The 15463-nt window shown below is 37.2% G+C and overlaps 4 protein-coding genes across 4 annotated transcripts; 3 read left to right on the top strand and 1 right to left on the bottom strand.

The window, feature by feature from the left end:
- Positions 1-164: 164 nt before the first annotated feature.
- Positions 165-7616, top strand: TOT_030000217 (mRNA transport factor; the record flags this gene model as incomplete). The annotated part of the gene is made up of 9 exons (XM_009692962.1): positions 165-192; positions 272-463; positions 1288-1491; positions 1648-1862; positions 2000-2395; positions 2469-3276; positions 3679-4164; positions 4279-4823; positions 4881-7616. The coding sequence occupies 9 exons, from the start codon at positions 165-167 to the stop codon at positions 7614-7616; spliced, it is 5610 nt and encodes a 1869-aa protein (XP_009691257.1).
- Positions 7617-7865: 249 nt separating this feature from the next.
- On the top strand, positions 7866-9255 carry TOT_030000216 (conserved hypothetical protein; the record flags this gene model as incomplete). Its single annotated transcript, XM_009692961.1, has 2 exons — positions 7866-8998; positions 9117-9255. 2 exons carry the CDS (start codon positions 7866-7868, stop codon positions 9253-9255), a joined length of 1272 nt encoding a protein of 423 aa, XP_009691256.1.
- Positions 9256-9284: 29 nt separating this feature from the next.
- TOT_030000215 (conserved hypothetical protein) lies at positions 9285-9878 on the bottom strand (the record flags this gene model as incomplete). Its single annotated transcript, XM_009692960.1, has 2 exons — positions 9285-9415; positions 9530-9878. The coding sequence occupies 2 exons, from the start codon at positions 9876-9878 to the stop codon at positions 9285-9287; spliced, it is 480 nt and encodes a 159-aa protein (XP_009691255.1).
- A 168-nt stretch (positions 9879-10046) lies between these two features.
- Positions 10047-15224, top strand: TOT_030000214 (regulator of nonsense transcripts-related protein; the record flags this gene model as incomplete). Its single annotated transcript, XM_009692959.1, is given in 23 exon segments — positions 10047-10550; positions 10600-10695; positions 10725-10812; positions 10843-10970; positions 11004-11150; positions 11181-11267; positions 11304-11447; positions 11557-11719; positions 11757-11922; positions 11971-12289; positions 12389-12706; positions 12841-12933; positions 12976-13165; positions 13340-13435; positions 13508-13708; positions 13853-13961; positions 14030-14169; positions 14309-14450; positions 14559-14625; positions 14656-14721; positions 14753-14935; positions 14991-15058; positions 15074-15224. 23 exon segments carry the CDS (start codon positions 10047-10049, stop codon positions 15222-15224), a joined length of 3666 nt encoding a protein of 1221 aa, XP_009691254.1.
- Positions 15225-15463: the final 239 nt, after the last annotated feature.

Here is a 15463-nt window from a genome sequence, read left to right as displayed (position 1 = left end):
TATACAAATTTAAATTATTTGTGTAAATAAAAATAATGTTTAAATATTGATTTGTATATATGATATATGTGGATTAATTTAAATAATTATTTTAAATTATAATAAATTTTTATCAATAATATAAATATATAAATATTTTCATATGTCATATACAATAATATATAATGACTAACATAGAAGATCCCGTTAAATGTAATAACTTAAATATGTATATAAGATTCCATAATATAAAATCATTGTTGTCTAATAAAATATATTAATAATTATTTAGCCATTGAAGGATGGGTTTTATTAGTTACTGGAATACACGAAGAAGCTCAGGAAGAAGACGTGAGGGACTTATTTGAAAACTACGGGACTGTAACTAGTGTACATTTAAACCTAGATAGAAGAACTGGATACGTTAAAGGATATGCACTTCTGGAATTTAAAGAAAGAAATGAGGCTGAAAATGCTATTAACAGTAAGTTAATATAATATATTATAATAAGGAATCATAACATTATAATATAATATTTATTAAAATTAATTTAAACTAATTCAATTATAGATTTAAATGGATCGAAACTGTTAGGAAAAGATATATCAGTATCCTGGGTATTCAAGGAAAGTCCACATGATGGAACAAATTAAAACATCGCGTAAAAATGTGCAAGTTTATAAACTTTGATAATTTATAAAAATAATCCTTACTTATTAACTCGATAAAATATAATCATATATCTTTTATGATTTAATCATAATATTCATATCTTTTATATATGTTTATATTTTTGAAGATTCTTTAATGTATAATAAAAATAACAAAATATTTATATTAAATTAATGGTGTGTATGTAAAAATAATGAGAAAAATTTGGAAATTACTTTTGGAATGTTAAATTAAAATAAATTAAATAATAAAGTATAAAATATAAATATATATATATATTAGATGGGGAGATATATATTAAAATATATATTTACATTTAATTTATTTTTATATATATTATAATATTTATATAATTAAATGTATTTTATTTATTTTTTTAAAGATTTAATTTATAACTTATAACAATTTAAAATAGATTTAATTTATATAATAAAATATATTATGATATTTATTAAATAATACTATTAATTTTTTTTATAAATTATTAAAAAACATTTAGAATTTATTATTTTTTTATAAAATAATGGATAATAATGAAACTTTATCTTCATTTAATAAATCTGATGAATCAATAAATGATTTTCAAAATCATCATGATTCTTTTATTCAAAACGATTCTAATCAATCATTATCAGATTATCATGTCCATTCTAAACTAGAAAATGAAAGTCTATCTCACAGTTCTGTTTCTTATGATACACCTGATCCCGAAACTGAAGTTTACAATCAAATGAATGAACTTAATCAATCGTCAACAAAATTTGATTCTAAGAAAAACGATTTTGATACGTTATCTCATCCCACTGATCATCAACCTCAACAAATATTAGATAATTCGAGTAAAATTGATATAAATGACAATAATGATAATGTATCAAACGAAAAATCACTTAAAAGAACAGAAAAGTCGAACATAGAAAGAAAAAATAAAAAAACAAAGAAGCAAAAGACATTGAAATCAGAAATAAAAGAAAATTATCTTGATACAATGGCAGAAGAATCTGAAGCTTCATCAGTTGAAGATGATGAGGAAGATGAAGAGGACGAGTATGACGACATATTAGGAACTGAAATCCCAGACGAACTAAAAGATTTTATAACAGACGAAGTGGTTGAGGATTTTGTAGAAGAGGCAACAGATGTAGAATATGAACCAGATAAGCTTGACGATGAGGATTTGGCACTCATTGAAGAAAACATAGGAACTAGAGTATGTTATATGTAACTAGATAATAACCATATATAAAATTATACACATTTAATTATATTTAAATATTTAAAGACCAACAACCATATACAATTAAATTCTGATATAATTACGATTGTTAACTATAATTAAATATATAGTTGGACGACGATGAGGAAGATGAAGCATCATTTAAGAGACTGAGAAGACTTAAAAAGGGAACGAAGAAGGTTAAGGAGCCAGAGCCGGAAATAGACCATGAGGATTCATGGGATGAAGACGATCAAATGACAAGAGCGGCGGAACTGAGCGATGCTTGGGGTCTGGTAGCAGAGTGTTTCGGAAGAGTGGACATTGTGATACAAATATTAAAGAATGAAAGAATGCCACTACAGAACTTGTTACCTAATCAACCGGAGCTCGATTCAGATTACGACCCCAAGGAAGACCCAGACTATGACAACGATGTAGGATTGATAGAACACCTAGAAAAAACTAATTTGAGTAGAAGAGAATCAGTGGAGCAAGATAGTAACGTGGAAGTAACACTTGAACAGGTAATTATACTCACTAAAGTAGTCAAACTGCGTAGTTATCTTAAAGTTTGTTAAATTAATCATTCCCGTATAGTATGTCGATCCCGACGAGTTGGCAAAGGAGTATTTGACGAAGGAGGACGAGGAGATAAGAAACGTGGATGAGCCTGAGAGGTTGTACATCAGATATAAAAATAGAAATAGAAAGTTGGATGAGAGAGAGATACAAAATGAAGCACAGTGGATGGCACGGAGATTGCTAAATGAGTTTAACATAGATTTATCAAAGGAAAACGTAAAGAAATCATACGAACAGACGTTTGAAGGAACTTACACGAATAAGCACACGTCAGTGTCAAGTGATGTGGCAGAAAAGTGTGAAATGCTTATAACATGGTTCCTTAATGAGCACTGGGAAGTGCCCTTCATACTGTACCACAAGAGGCACCTGGTATGTCCGCCACTGACAGACACGATAGTGTGGAGAGTGTTTCAGCTGGACCTGGAGTGGTCGAGACTTAACACACTGTCAAAGCAGGTTCAAAAGACAATAGAGAAGATCGGACACGAGTTTCTGCCGACAGATATACTGTACTTCTCAACCAACTTTGACTACATTGAGCACCTGAACGACGTAAACATACACCTGACGTATCACTACACATCGCTACACGTGGAGCAGACCGAACCAGTAAAAGTAAAGCCATTAGAAGATTTTGAAGGAATATTGAAAGTAAACGAAGAAGAACTGGAACATGACCCAGATGATCCATTCGCAGACTTTGAGATAATGGACAACCCAGTTCACGCAGCAACAAGACCATCATCGCCAGAACAACTTGAAAATGTATTGGAAGACGAAGTTGAAAATGAAATACAATTGATTGATGAAGATAACGATGGTGCAGTTGTCGAAGAAATGAATGAAGATTTATTGGCTGATACCTTAGATTATGATGAGCCAGAGAAAGATATGGTTTATCCAGGTGAATTAAAAGAAAATGACTATGAAAAGGAGATTAAGTACAAGGTTGATGATGCAGTTTATCCTCAAGGTGTTAGCGTAGGTGAGTTTAATAAAGATGAAGTATCTGGAAAGTTTGTTAAAATGTCTGAAAATAATAAATCGCATAAAGTCCCACTTTTTGAGAAATACGTTAATAAAAAACATTTACATCATGGAAACTCTGAGGATCAAGTTGAGGATCTGCAAGATGAGTTCCTGGAAGACTATGAGCCCGAAGAAGAAGAAGAAAACGACAAGGAAAGTTATAGAGAGTATAAGTATGAGTCTCCAAAAGTAGAGAATACAAGAACTGAAAGGAGTAAAATTGAAACGGACACGCTATTTGAATATGAAGACGCTGATGAATCAGGGAGAGTGAAGGAGGACGATGATAGAGACGTTGACATGGGTAGCGATGAGGACGGGGATGATGAAGAAGAAGAAGAGGGAGACGAAGGTGAACAAGAAGAACAGGAAGAGGATGAATTGACTTATCACGATGAGGGAAAGGAGTTATTAGAAGGAATGGATAGCGAGTACTTATTGGACTCGACACCAAAGGTCATAGAAAAGCCAGTAACTCAGACTTCACCTCACGCAAGATTGGTATCGAAAAAGAACCCAGCTCTGTACCTGATAGAAAAGTTTGAAAGAATAGGAATGAGTAGAATATGCTCTAACTACGTGCCGAGCGCAAACGAGTTCGCAAAACTACTGGAAAAAACAATAGTCTCAACGGGTAACAGTGAGTTGAAAGTGGACGTGTCAGGGCACCTGAACACGAGTAACACGCACACCAAGTTTGTCATGGACGATAGTCCGTCGGAAGGATTGAACGGACTGGGAGGGCTCATCGAGTACGAAATAACAGGGCCGGCTACAATGAACGCAATAGAAGGGGACCTTGACCTGATTCAGGGCAACGAGGAGTATCAAATAGACGAGTTCTTCGGGCCGTACGCGTCAGGAGCATATTCCTCGGGAAAGACAGTGTTCAACGCACTGGTGGACTACTACGCGAAAAAGTACAGCTCGCACATATCAGTGAGAAGAATACTGAGAGAATACTACAGGAACTACTGCACACTGACGTGCGTGACGACGCCAAAGGGAGAGGAGAGAGTGGAGGTGTCAGACAGCAGCTGGATCGTTAAGAGGATGTGCGGAATGCCGCTTAACAGGTTCCTGAGAAACTCGCAGCTCTACTACGAGTACCCGCACAACTTCAGCGACAGAAGAGACAGGTTCATATACCTAAACGACAGGCTTAGGGAGTTGAAGATGGTGGAGCTGTACCTGCTGATCCTGAAGATGGAGAAGGAGGGGCAGGTAGTCCTGACGGTGCACCCGCTGACGAAGGCGGACGAGCCCTACTGGAAGAGCGACCACTACAGCAGGAGGTTCCAGCAGTTCTACACAGTCTACAAGGACCTGAGCAACTTCGTGGCCACGAACAACAATGCGACGGGATTCACGAACCAGTACAACACGAGCGACCAGCTGAGGCAGATGGAGGCGGAGAAAAACCTGATCGAGAAGGAGACGCTGATACTGAATGACCTCTACAGCAGAGACCTGACGTACCTGAGTAACATGCAGGCTGAGCTGATAAAGCTTTTTCCGAAGAGGAAGGTCTCGAAGAACAGCATCTGGAAGTACTTCTGCACAATTCTGCTCGAGAGGATGCTGAACAGGGAGCTGATACCGCTCTTCAGAAAGGAGGTGCGAGAGATGCTCTACAAGCTCGCGACGAACAGCGTGCTCTACAACTGCCAGCAGTACCTGCGCCACAAGCTGGAAGTCGCACCCGTGAGAGAGACGGTGATGTGCGTGCTGAACGACAACGACGCGCTGAACGTGTACGTGGCGGTGGTGGACGACAGGTCGAACGCGCTTTACATGAACGTACACAAGAACCCGCCAAACGGGGCGGCGCAGTCGGGGTTCATAAACAATTTGATCAGCGGTGGGCAGACGGGAAGCAGCGGATGGGACGCCTGGTCGCAGCAGCTGTATGGTCTGCTTTCAAAGTTCCAAGTGAGGACGATCCTGATAGGACTGGTGGACATGAGCTCGCTGACGCTCTACTACAATATCGAGGAGGTCCTGAACAAGATGAACTCGAGAGTGAAGCTGCGCAAGGTGGACACGCAGCTGCCGCGCCTAGTGGCCTCTAAGTACCTGAGAGCAAAGTCGAAGGAGAGTGGCACGGCAGCGAACGCACCAGGCTCTGAGGAACACAACTATCACCTGATCATGGCAGTGGCAGTGTGCAGGTTCTACCTGAACACGCTGCTGGAGATGACGAACCTGTGGGCGGACTCAGGCGAGAACTACCTGCTGATGGCAAGGCTGCACGCGTTGCAGGACATGGTGCCGAGAGACAGGCTGGAGCATGCGCTGATGCAAGTGATGGTGACGCACGTTAACGCAGCGGGAGTGGACCTGGAGATGCTGCTCAACGCGAATCAGAATAAGAGGAACACTTCGCAGGTGCTTAACGGGTTGAAGGCGGCACTGGGATCGACGAAGGAGAGCACGGAGCCACTGGAGCATTACCTGAGCATGAAGAGCAACGTGCTCAACTACGTCGCATTCATCTGCGGACTGGGAATAAGGAAGGCGCAGCTATTCCTGGACAAGCTGCGCACGTTCACCCCGAGCAGCAGAAGCAGCCTGACGCAGATATTCGGGCCCTTGGTCTTCATGAACATGGCATCCTTCGTAAAGTTCGGCAAAAACGCGTCGACAGACTCGCTGGACGCGACGAGAATACACCCAACGGAGAGCGGATTCATAGCGGAGAAGCTCTGCAACGGCTCGCTCGACGAAAAGCTGAGTGGAGAGGAGGCGGTACATGAAATCATGTCAAACCCGGCGAAGCTCGACGACCTGGACCTGGAGGCGTACTCAGTGCTGCTGAACGAGAAGCAGGACATGCCGCGAATGTACCCGTACCTCACCTTCATTAAGCAGGAGCTGCAGTACCCGTACCACGGCAACTGCACGTCGCAGAAGCTGCTGAGTAAGCCGGATAGAAGAGACAGAGCGCAGAAGAAGTCGGACGGGGAGCTGACGAACGTAGAGGTCTTCTACAGCGTGCTGAACCTGGACAAGAACACGTTCAAGGTGGGCTCAAACGTGATGTGCAAGTTCGAGGCGCTGCACTCGCGCATGGCGAAGGTGGTGCTGCTACCGCTCTCACTCAGAGGCTACGTCACGGACTTCCAGCAGTTCAGGTCGGAGGTGCAGAAGCTGGCGAAGGATAACCCGAAGTACAACAACCTGGCGGGCGAGATCTTCGAGGGAAGAGTGACGAGAATCGACTACGAGCCGATCGTCGACGGCTCGAGCTACAACTACAAGGTCGAGGTGAGTCTGACGAACTACCAGAAGAAGCACGTGCTCAACACGTTCCTGAACGAGCTGGTGAACGAGAGGCTCGACGAGTACACGTCGCCGCTGCTCAAGTACGACATTAACCGCTCGAACCTGCCGGTGACGGCGCAGAAGAAGAAGATACAGTACCGCAGGAACATACGCCACCCGGCGTACAAGATGTGGCCGCTCCAGAAGGTGATCACGTACCTGAGGCAGCCGGAAGTCCCGGTCGGCGAGTGCTGCATATGCCCGATGAGCGAGTGGGACCGGCTCAACTTGGTGATCAAGACGTGCAGCTACCCCTTCAACTTCGCCTCCTTCGTGATCTACGAGCGGAACCAGAGGGTCCCGGGCGAGCTCGGCAAGGAGCTGCTGCTGCAGAACGAGAAGTACAGCAACCTCGACCAGATCATCGCGCAGTTCTGCGAGACGCTGAAGCTGAACCTGGAGGAGTTCTACACGCACCCCAAGTTCCGCCACAACTGCGAGCTCGCGAAGGTGGAGCGCGACCTCATCCAGGAGAGCGCGCTGAAGCCCGACAACATCAACTGGGCGATCATTCCGCCGAACCCGAAGCGCACGCAGGGCGTGAACCACCCGCTCCGCTTCATCCTCGTCGTGATCCCGCCCGGCTTCTCGGTGATATCGCAGGAGGCGAAGAGTCTGCAGGACCCGATCTACGTGACGCACAAGAGCTTCAAGCTCTGGACGCACGAGGAGAAGTCGCTGCGCGACCTGATCTCGTGGTGGAAGGAGTACGGCTACTGGCACCGGAACATGGAGCGCACGAAGTATATGCAGCAGAAGCAGAGCCAGAGTCATCCGCAGCCTCACGGGCAGTTCGGCCAGTTCTAACTTTATAAATTAACCGTACACACACAGCTATTGTTATATATATAAAGTAAAATGCCGTAACAAAGCTAACAAATTTAATATATGTTATTTAAAGTAATATAAAATTAATTCTAATGTTGGTGTTTAATACACTACACATACATATCAAATGATAATAATTATATAATATTATGCTATTATTCTGTATATGATTAGTTTAATAGTAATAATATATTAATAATTTGTATTTATAATATTATGTAATAAAATATGAAACAAAGAAGAAGGCTACACAACTTAACAAGAATATTTTGTACTTCTTCATTATTGAAGTTAAATAGGACTTTAAAAAGAGCAATTTCATTTAATAAATCAATTGTAAATGATTCAAAAATTAATAATGGAACTAAGTCATTAATAACTTGTGGAATAAATAGAATAAACATTATTGTTCCAAATAAAGTTTTTTTAAATATTTCAAAAAAGTCGAAACACCCATGTATATTATCATTCTACCTCTCTTTATCAGATTCCTTGTATCATATTAAATCAAGAATTAAGTTAAATGACGATTTAATAAATTCGCGCACATTTTACACACTGCCAAAATCAACGTCTATCTTTCTTTCAACAATCGCAAATAATAATATACTAAAAATTCTTTATAAACATGGAATTGGAGTGATATTTAATTTTAACAAATATTTTGGAGTTTATTTGAATAACATATATGATATAGACCATTTAACAAAGGTATACTCGTGTTTAGACAAACAACAACCAGTTCATCATTGTGGCGATAACAATATAAATCAATACACATCAACAAAAGAAAGGGATATTTTGAATATTATAATAAATGAATCAACTAATATATCTAATCAAATGAGTGATAATAAAAATGCTATACGAAATGGTCAAAATCATAAATTGGATACACATTTGATTTTAAATCAAAATTCATTTGAGAAAATATTCCCATTACATATTATTGACAAACTAAGATTGTATTTATATCGCATTTATAATATAACGAATGAAACTTTTAATTTAAAAATGGAGGCATTATATAAGGATATTATCCAAAGACCAAGATTATACAAAATAGTTTATAAGAATGAATTAAATATTGGAAGTCTAAACCCAAAACTATTTGAAGAAAAGTTCTTTTCAAGTTTATTTAATAAGGAATATACCGTAAAATTAGTATCAGAGTCAGGACCATTCTACGGAATACTAACTGATATTATAGAATCTGAACAAAAAGTTATATTAAATATAAATGCATATATAGTCGATGAAGTTAAAAGAGAGGTATATCCTGTATATGGATTGGTCAATCAAGATAGTTTTAACTACTTCAGTGATAAGAAAATTGGAGACGTAGTCGAGTGTGAAGAAAGGTAATCACTAATATTGTAGTCATATTGAACTCAAATTTTATTACACTAATAAACTAACACATAAGAATAGCCGAGCTTAATTAATATATGTATAGTGATATTAAAATAGTACATTCAGGTGCTCCGAGGAGATAAAGATACTCTTTAAAGAAGGGAAAGCGTTCATTGATGTTAAGCGACTGCACCAGGAGTCACTTATATATAGCCTCAGGAACAAAAGATATGTTCCAATAAACGAAATAACTTTTAGTAAATAATATGGTACACGAGCTTGTAGATGTAAGGATTATTCATCGTCAAGTAGTTTCTCAGCAATCCAGCTCCAGCCCTGGCCTCCAGACTCCGAGTTGTCGGTAAAATTGTCAGATAAGTTATCAGAAATATTGCTAGAAAATCCTTCTGAGTTTGCGGCGGTGTCTAAAATGTAATTTTAAAGAATATGATAAATGTGTCATACACATTATAACTGAACCAATTGAATAATATTGCGTTCAGCATAAGATGTACACTAAATATAATGTTTATACTTACTTTGGTGGTCCAAAGGAGTGTTATCAGGCTGGTTTGGTGTGATATTTAACGATCTTGGGCCAAAAATAGAATCTACGATCCTACCAGCAAAAGACCATCCAATTCCGTGAAGAATTCCGTCAAATATTCGACTCCAAACTGAAGTACGTTGAATTGTTTGAATATTGTTCGACTTGAGCATTTGAAGTTCCCTGATTTTAGCGTTTATCTCCTCATCAGTTAACCCAGAATAAGTAGTAGTGACCCTCTTCCTAGAATTCCGAGAAAAGTACCGTTGATGTATTCCGAAAATATTATAATTAATGAGAGTGTTATTTAATAATTTCATTGTCCTAAAATCGGTATCCATATACAAATTTAATTTAATATAGTAATGATATTGTTATGTAATGGTTGGGTATAATAATATTGATTTTATAATCCATTATATGTCAGAAATGTATATTATTTGTTACGATTGTATATAAATAATGCAAAATGAATTTATTTAATATTCATATTCAATTTAAATATACAAATGACTCAACATTTTTTTACTAGGTGTAACAACTTGAAACTTATACACCAACTTCTCAAACATACAGAATCCTCAGTGTATAAAATTAATTTTATTTCGAGAAAGATGAGTAGTTTAAATATACATAATTATCGTCAAAAATCACAAAACTACCGATTAGATTCGATCTACACTGATAAACATAGAAATATTACTCCTATTTCTAACAAGAGGAAATTATATACCGGTTTTTCTAATTCTTCCGAAGTTATTAATTGTGATTCCATTATAAATTTAAGAGAAGATTACATTATTAATAACGTTTCAACTAATGATAAGCTAATAGCTATGTCAAAATCGTTCGGCAAAAACCCGGAATTTAACTATATGATATACAACGACGATAACGTGCTTAATTGCCTAACGATAAAGCAAAAAATCATGGGTTTTAAAGTTGACTGGAATATACAAACAATTGAAACACTCGCACACTGTAAATACAAACTGAAGTTGAACGATGGAAAAGTACGTTTAAATCAATATTTATTAAATGATTTTACTAAAATGTTTACAGAAACTATCTGGAGAGACAACGGCTATAAGTAAGAAGTTGGCGAAAAAAGAAGCCGCAAGAATAATATTGTCAAAGTTGCCAACACCTTCATTTGAGGTATTATTGCTGTTATTAGTATTTTTTAGGAAATGGAGGAAAATAGTAAGTGGATTGTATCAGGGCACAAGAGTATAATAAACGCTATTGAAGAAGTAATCGATAGGAGTTTTACAGGTAGTATATTGTATTGATATCTTGTAATAGCGCGAGGTCATTCGTGCACGATTGAATGGAAAATTGGCGATTTATCATTTTTTGGATCGGGAGAAGGGAAAACATTTAAGGAGGCAGAAATGTACGCAAATCAGGACTTGTACGTAAAAACATACGATGTAAGTCTGTAAAATGAATATTAAATGTGTTAGTTGAAAAAAAGTCCACCTGATTCCTCGGAGCCATTAAGTAAGAAGAGGAAGATGGATGTAGTAGTTTTCGAAGAAGAACTGTCAAAATCAGACGCAAGTCAAATGAATACCATGAGAAACTCACTGTCATCGAAAATGAAAGTAAATGTAAGTGCGGAGATTTCACAACGTTCCCAGCAACATGAACAAGTGACAGCATGCCCAGGAGGATTTCAATGTACACTAACATGGACGTGGAAAGACGGAGAAGGAAACATAAATAAGGTATTGTTTAAACAAAAATGGAATATGATTGTGTAGAAAGTAGTGTGTAAGAAGGGGTCGAGTAAATCATTGGCAAGAGCAAGCGCAAGTAAAGCAATGCTAGTAGAAGTGGGAGCAATACAAGACGTGACGTCAGAAGAAAGTAAAAAGGCAAATGAAATAAGGAACAAAATCAACCATGTAAGAATGGAGATATGCTTAAATATAATAGGTAGTTAAACTGATGATATAATAATGGTGGTTGTTTTGATAATACATCTGACTAAAAGGGTATGTAACGGATTTTTAGAATTTGACAAAAGCAGTTGAAATGGGCTGTGAATTGTTGGAGAGCTCAAACTGTAGCGTATGGAGACTGTTTATAAGTCAATTGTGGAGTGAAATGATAAAGAAGAGAGATTACGTGTCGGCACAAAGGGTCGTAAATAAGATAGCGTCAGTACAAGAAAAGGGTAAGTAAAGCATTTATCAAATTACAATCATTAATAGGAACTAATTTTATGCCTACTGACATATGGGAAGCCATGCTTTACGACATAATCTTCGTAATGGATGATGAGTTTGCAAGAGGAGCATTCCAGTACGTAAGGTCAATAAAGCTGGACAAATACAACTTCTACTCGGAAAAGGCAAGAGATTACTACCAAAACAACAGGTATTAGTAATATATAAATGAGGAATTAGTGGTATTGGTGTGTATTAGAAGAGGAGTAATGATATTTTGTGATATGTGTTTGAGTATGTGTAAACTTAAATTTAGTGACCGTAATGATAATTTTAGCATTTTGTTGTGTATGGAAGCACAGTCGTGTATATTTAACGAGATTCTGTTGAGAAAGGAAATGGAACGTCTGTATCAAAATCAGATGTTGGTGATGAGTGTGTCGAGGATGGTGTTGCCACTAGTAACGTTGAAAGCACAGATAACGCCGGAATATCTCAAAAACAATGGAACGAAGGAAGACGATGTTGTCATGTTGCTTCCACTTAATAGGTATAATCAGATTACGAAAAAATCATGGGTAAGTAAAGAGTTATAATTTGTTAACATTGATTATATTTTGGATTATATGTTAATGGTATAACTATATATGGCATTAACGATTAAAATAAACATATAGGATATGGGATTCCTGTGTAGCGTAACAAAACATAAGACGGAAGGACTTAATCTGAGCTTGGGATTGAAGTATGTAGCAGACCTTAACATAAAGAAGAGTGACACGGGTCAGTCGATAAACAATGAGCACCTGTTGCTGAGTAAATCAAGTGGAGACTACGAAAAGAGCAATGATTGTGAAGGAGGCAGAGAGGAGTTTGAAAGCGAAGACGTGTTTAGCTGTACATTGTTCGGAGTATTCCATATACAGTCAATGGTACCGCACATAAGAATGATGGAAGCACTTTTGTCGCTAACGCACACAGTATATCCAATCAATGTAAGTATAAGTATAGTTAGAACTAGGTATATCTCAATGGGTTGTCATAGATATTACATTAGATAGATGTGTGTTTCCATTTGCATAAGTAAATAAAAGTATGTTATCCTGAAATAACAATTAACATGTCTCAGTCAAACGCGAGTAAATATTTATTCACGGATGAAATGAAAGAAATATTGATGCACTCGAAGGATATGAATGCAAAGGCTCCAACAAACAAGATGGTAAGTATTAAATTTAAACTTTATTGAGAATAATGTATTTAGTTGCCAACAACAATGTCATTGACGCCGTCTCAGCACATGGCATGTTTATCCGCAATAACGAACCCATTGACGCTGATACAAGGACCACCGGGAACAGGAAAAACACACGTAGCATGTGCAATAATAGACAGTTGGAATAAAATGTACCCAGACGTAAGAATATTGGCAGTTGCAGACACAAACGTGGCAGGTAAGAAATCATTGAGATGAAAGATGAAGGTTATGTAATATTATGCATAAATAGAACAAACAAACAACAAATAAGCTACTTGATAAACAGATGGATTAAATTGGCAATTATATAAATAAGAGGTTGAATATGTAAAATTTGTATTTTAAAATTATTAATTAATATCTTGTTTAGCCGATAATTTAATCGAAGGATTGTCAAAGAGAGGAATAACAGCTCTAAGAATAGGAGCAAGTTCAGAATGGGATTTGCAAGAAGAAGCGATTAAAGGTAAGTAAAAGTATTTGGAATTTATTAGTATATGCGATTTCATAAAAATTTAATAATACTAACGCTAATTAGGACTGTATCGGTACAATAACTACCTTCAAATGAGAATGGCAGGAATGCACAAAGAAGCAAACACTCTACGGGTTTTGCTATTCACAGAAGCAATAAAGAAGCATAAGATAGTTATAGCGACATGCGTTGGCTCAGGAAATGAGATTTTGTCATCACACACATTTCCTTTTGTCATCGTCGACGAGTGTGCACAGTCGATAGGTGAGAAATGATAGGCACGTTTATATATGCACAGTAATGAAAATATGAAATACGTTAGTGCTTCAGCTATATAAAACATTTAACAAGTGATTGATAGATGTTATATAAACGAATAACGATGTTATTAACTTTATATTTACATAGAGGCGTCAAATATGATACCGATTGGAAGAGGATGTAGATCACTGGTGTTGATAGGAGATCATAAGCAGTTGAGGCCAACAATAATATCAATGCAAGCATCAACGTTGGGGTGAGTGAGTAATAAAAATATAAGTAATGCTTCGCCGAAACTTATCACACTTACAAACGTATGTTTAGATTGAATAAATCATTGCTCGAAAGACTAATTGAAGATAAAGTGGCACCAGTACACCTGTTGGATATACAAAGGAGGATGCATCCATCAATAGCAGAGTTTCCAAACATGCACTTTTACGATGGCCAAATAAGAAACCAAGGTAGGCATCAGTAAATATAATTGATACTGCCACTTATTTTTAAATAAATACTCAATGGCATTTATTTTCATTACGTAAAGTCAGCATTGAAAAGATATTTATTAAATAATTTACACGCTTGGCATATTATGTGTTTCAGACGTAAACGATACGAATAGGCCACCAATTCTAGGATTTAAGTGGCCAGTGTGTGGAAACAATTTGGTGTTCGTGGACGTAAGCACCGGTTCTCCAAACACGCAATTTGAAACGTCACATGGAACGTCGAAGTTCAATACAATGTACGGGATTATTAGTCAACTTTATTACAATTATATTGAACAATATTATTCAGCCACTAGATAGATTAATTTAGTTTTAAAATGTATTGATGTATTAAAAAAATATAGGGAATTGACATGTGTTTTGGCACTGGTGAATTCATTTTTGAAAGCAGGAGACGTAAAGGAGAATCAGGTAACATTGACATAATAATTAATATATTAGATTGGAATACTGACGCCATACGACGCACAGAGAGGAATGATAAGGAAAAATGTTAACTACATGAAGGTAAAGTCGTGTTCTGATGACAAATAAGTAGGATTATAAAACACACCTGATTGAGATAGACAGCGTGGACGGCTTCCAAGGAAAAGAAAAGGACCTGATAATATTCAGCGCAGTGAGGTCAAACGTATCGAAGGATATCGGATTCCTGCGAGACCCAAGAAGAATGAACGTGATGCTAACGAGAGCAAAGAGAGGCCTGATTATTCTGGGAGACGTATACACACTAATGTAAGCAGTAAAATAAAATACGGTTGTGATAAAAACTACAGGAACGACCCAGTAAATTGGCGGCCTTTTGTAAACTGGATATACTCAAAGTGAGAATGAGAGAAGTGATGTAATAAATTTTCAGGCAGCTGAACGTACATGTGTCGCAGCTGAACAACTATATGCTGTACCCTGATGAAAATTTACCAAAATCGCATGAAGACATTACGAAGTTGGACGCTAGACTGTTGAAAAGTGATTCCACGGGAAAAAGGAAGAATCCATTTGAAATTTAAAATATGTTTACGAATAAATATGGTGTCAATAAATTCAAAATATATTTTTCACAACAATGCAAATAATAAATAAATATAAATTATCGTTAATATATGAGTACAAATGTATTAACGAAAAGTAATATTTTAATAACTATCGATGTATCATACGAAATAATTATTGTATTATAATAATCATTTTTAAAAACGCCTATTTGGTTGATATCGGTTTAATGAATGTTATATAGACCTTTTGACTA

This window comes from Theileria orientalis, chromosome 3, assembly GCF_000740895.1.
Source record: "Theileria orientalis strain Shintoku DNA, chromosome 3, complete genome".
NCBI lineage: Eukaryota > Apicomplexa > Aconoidasida > Piroplasmida > Theileriidae > Theileria > Theileria orientalis.
The sequence above is the reverse complement of the archived record's forward strand: the minus strand, read 5'-3'. Positions and strand labels throughout refer to the sequence as shown.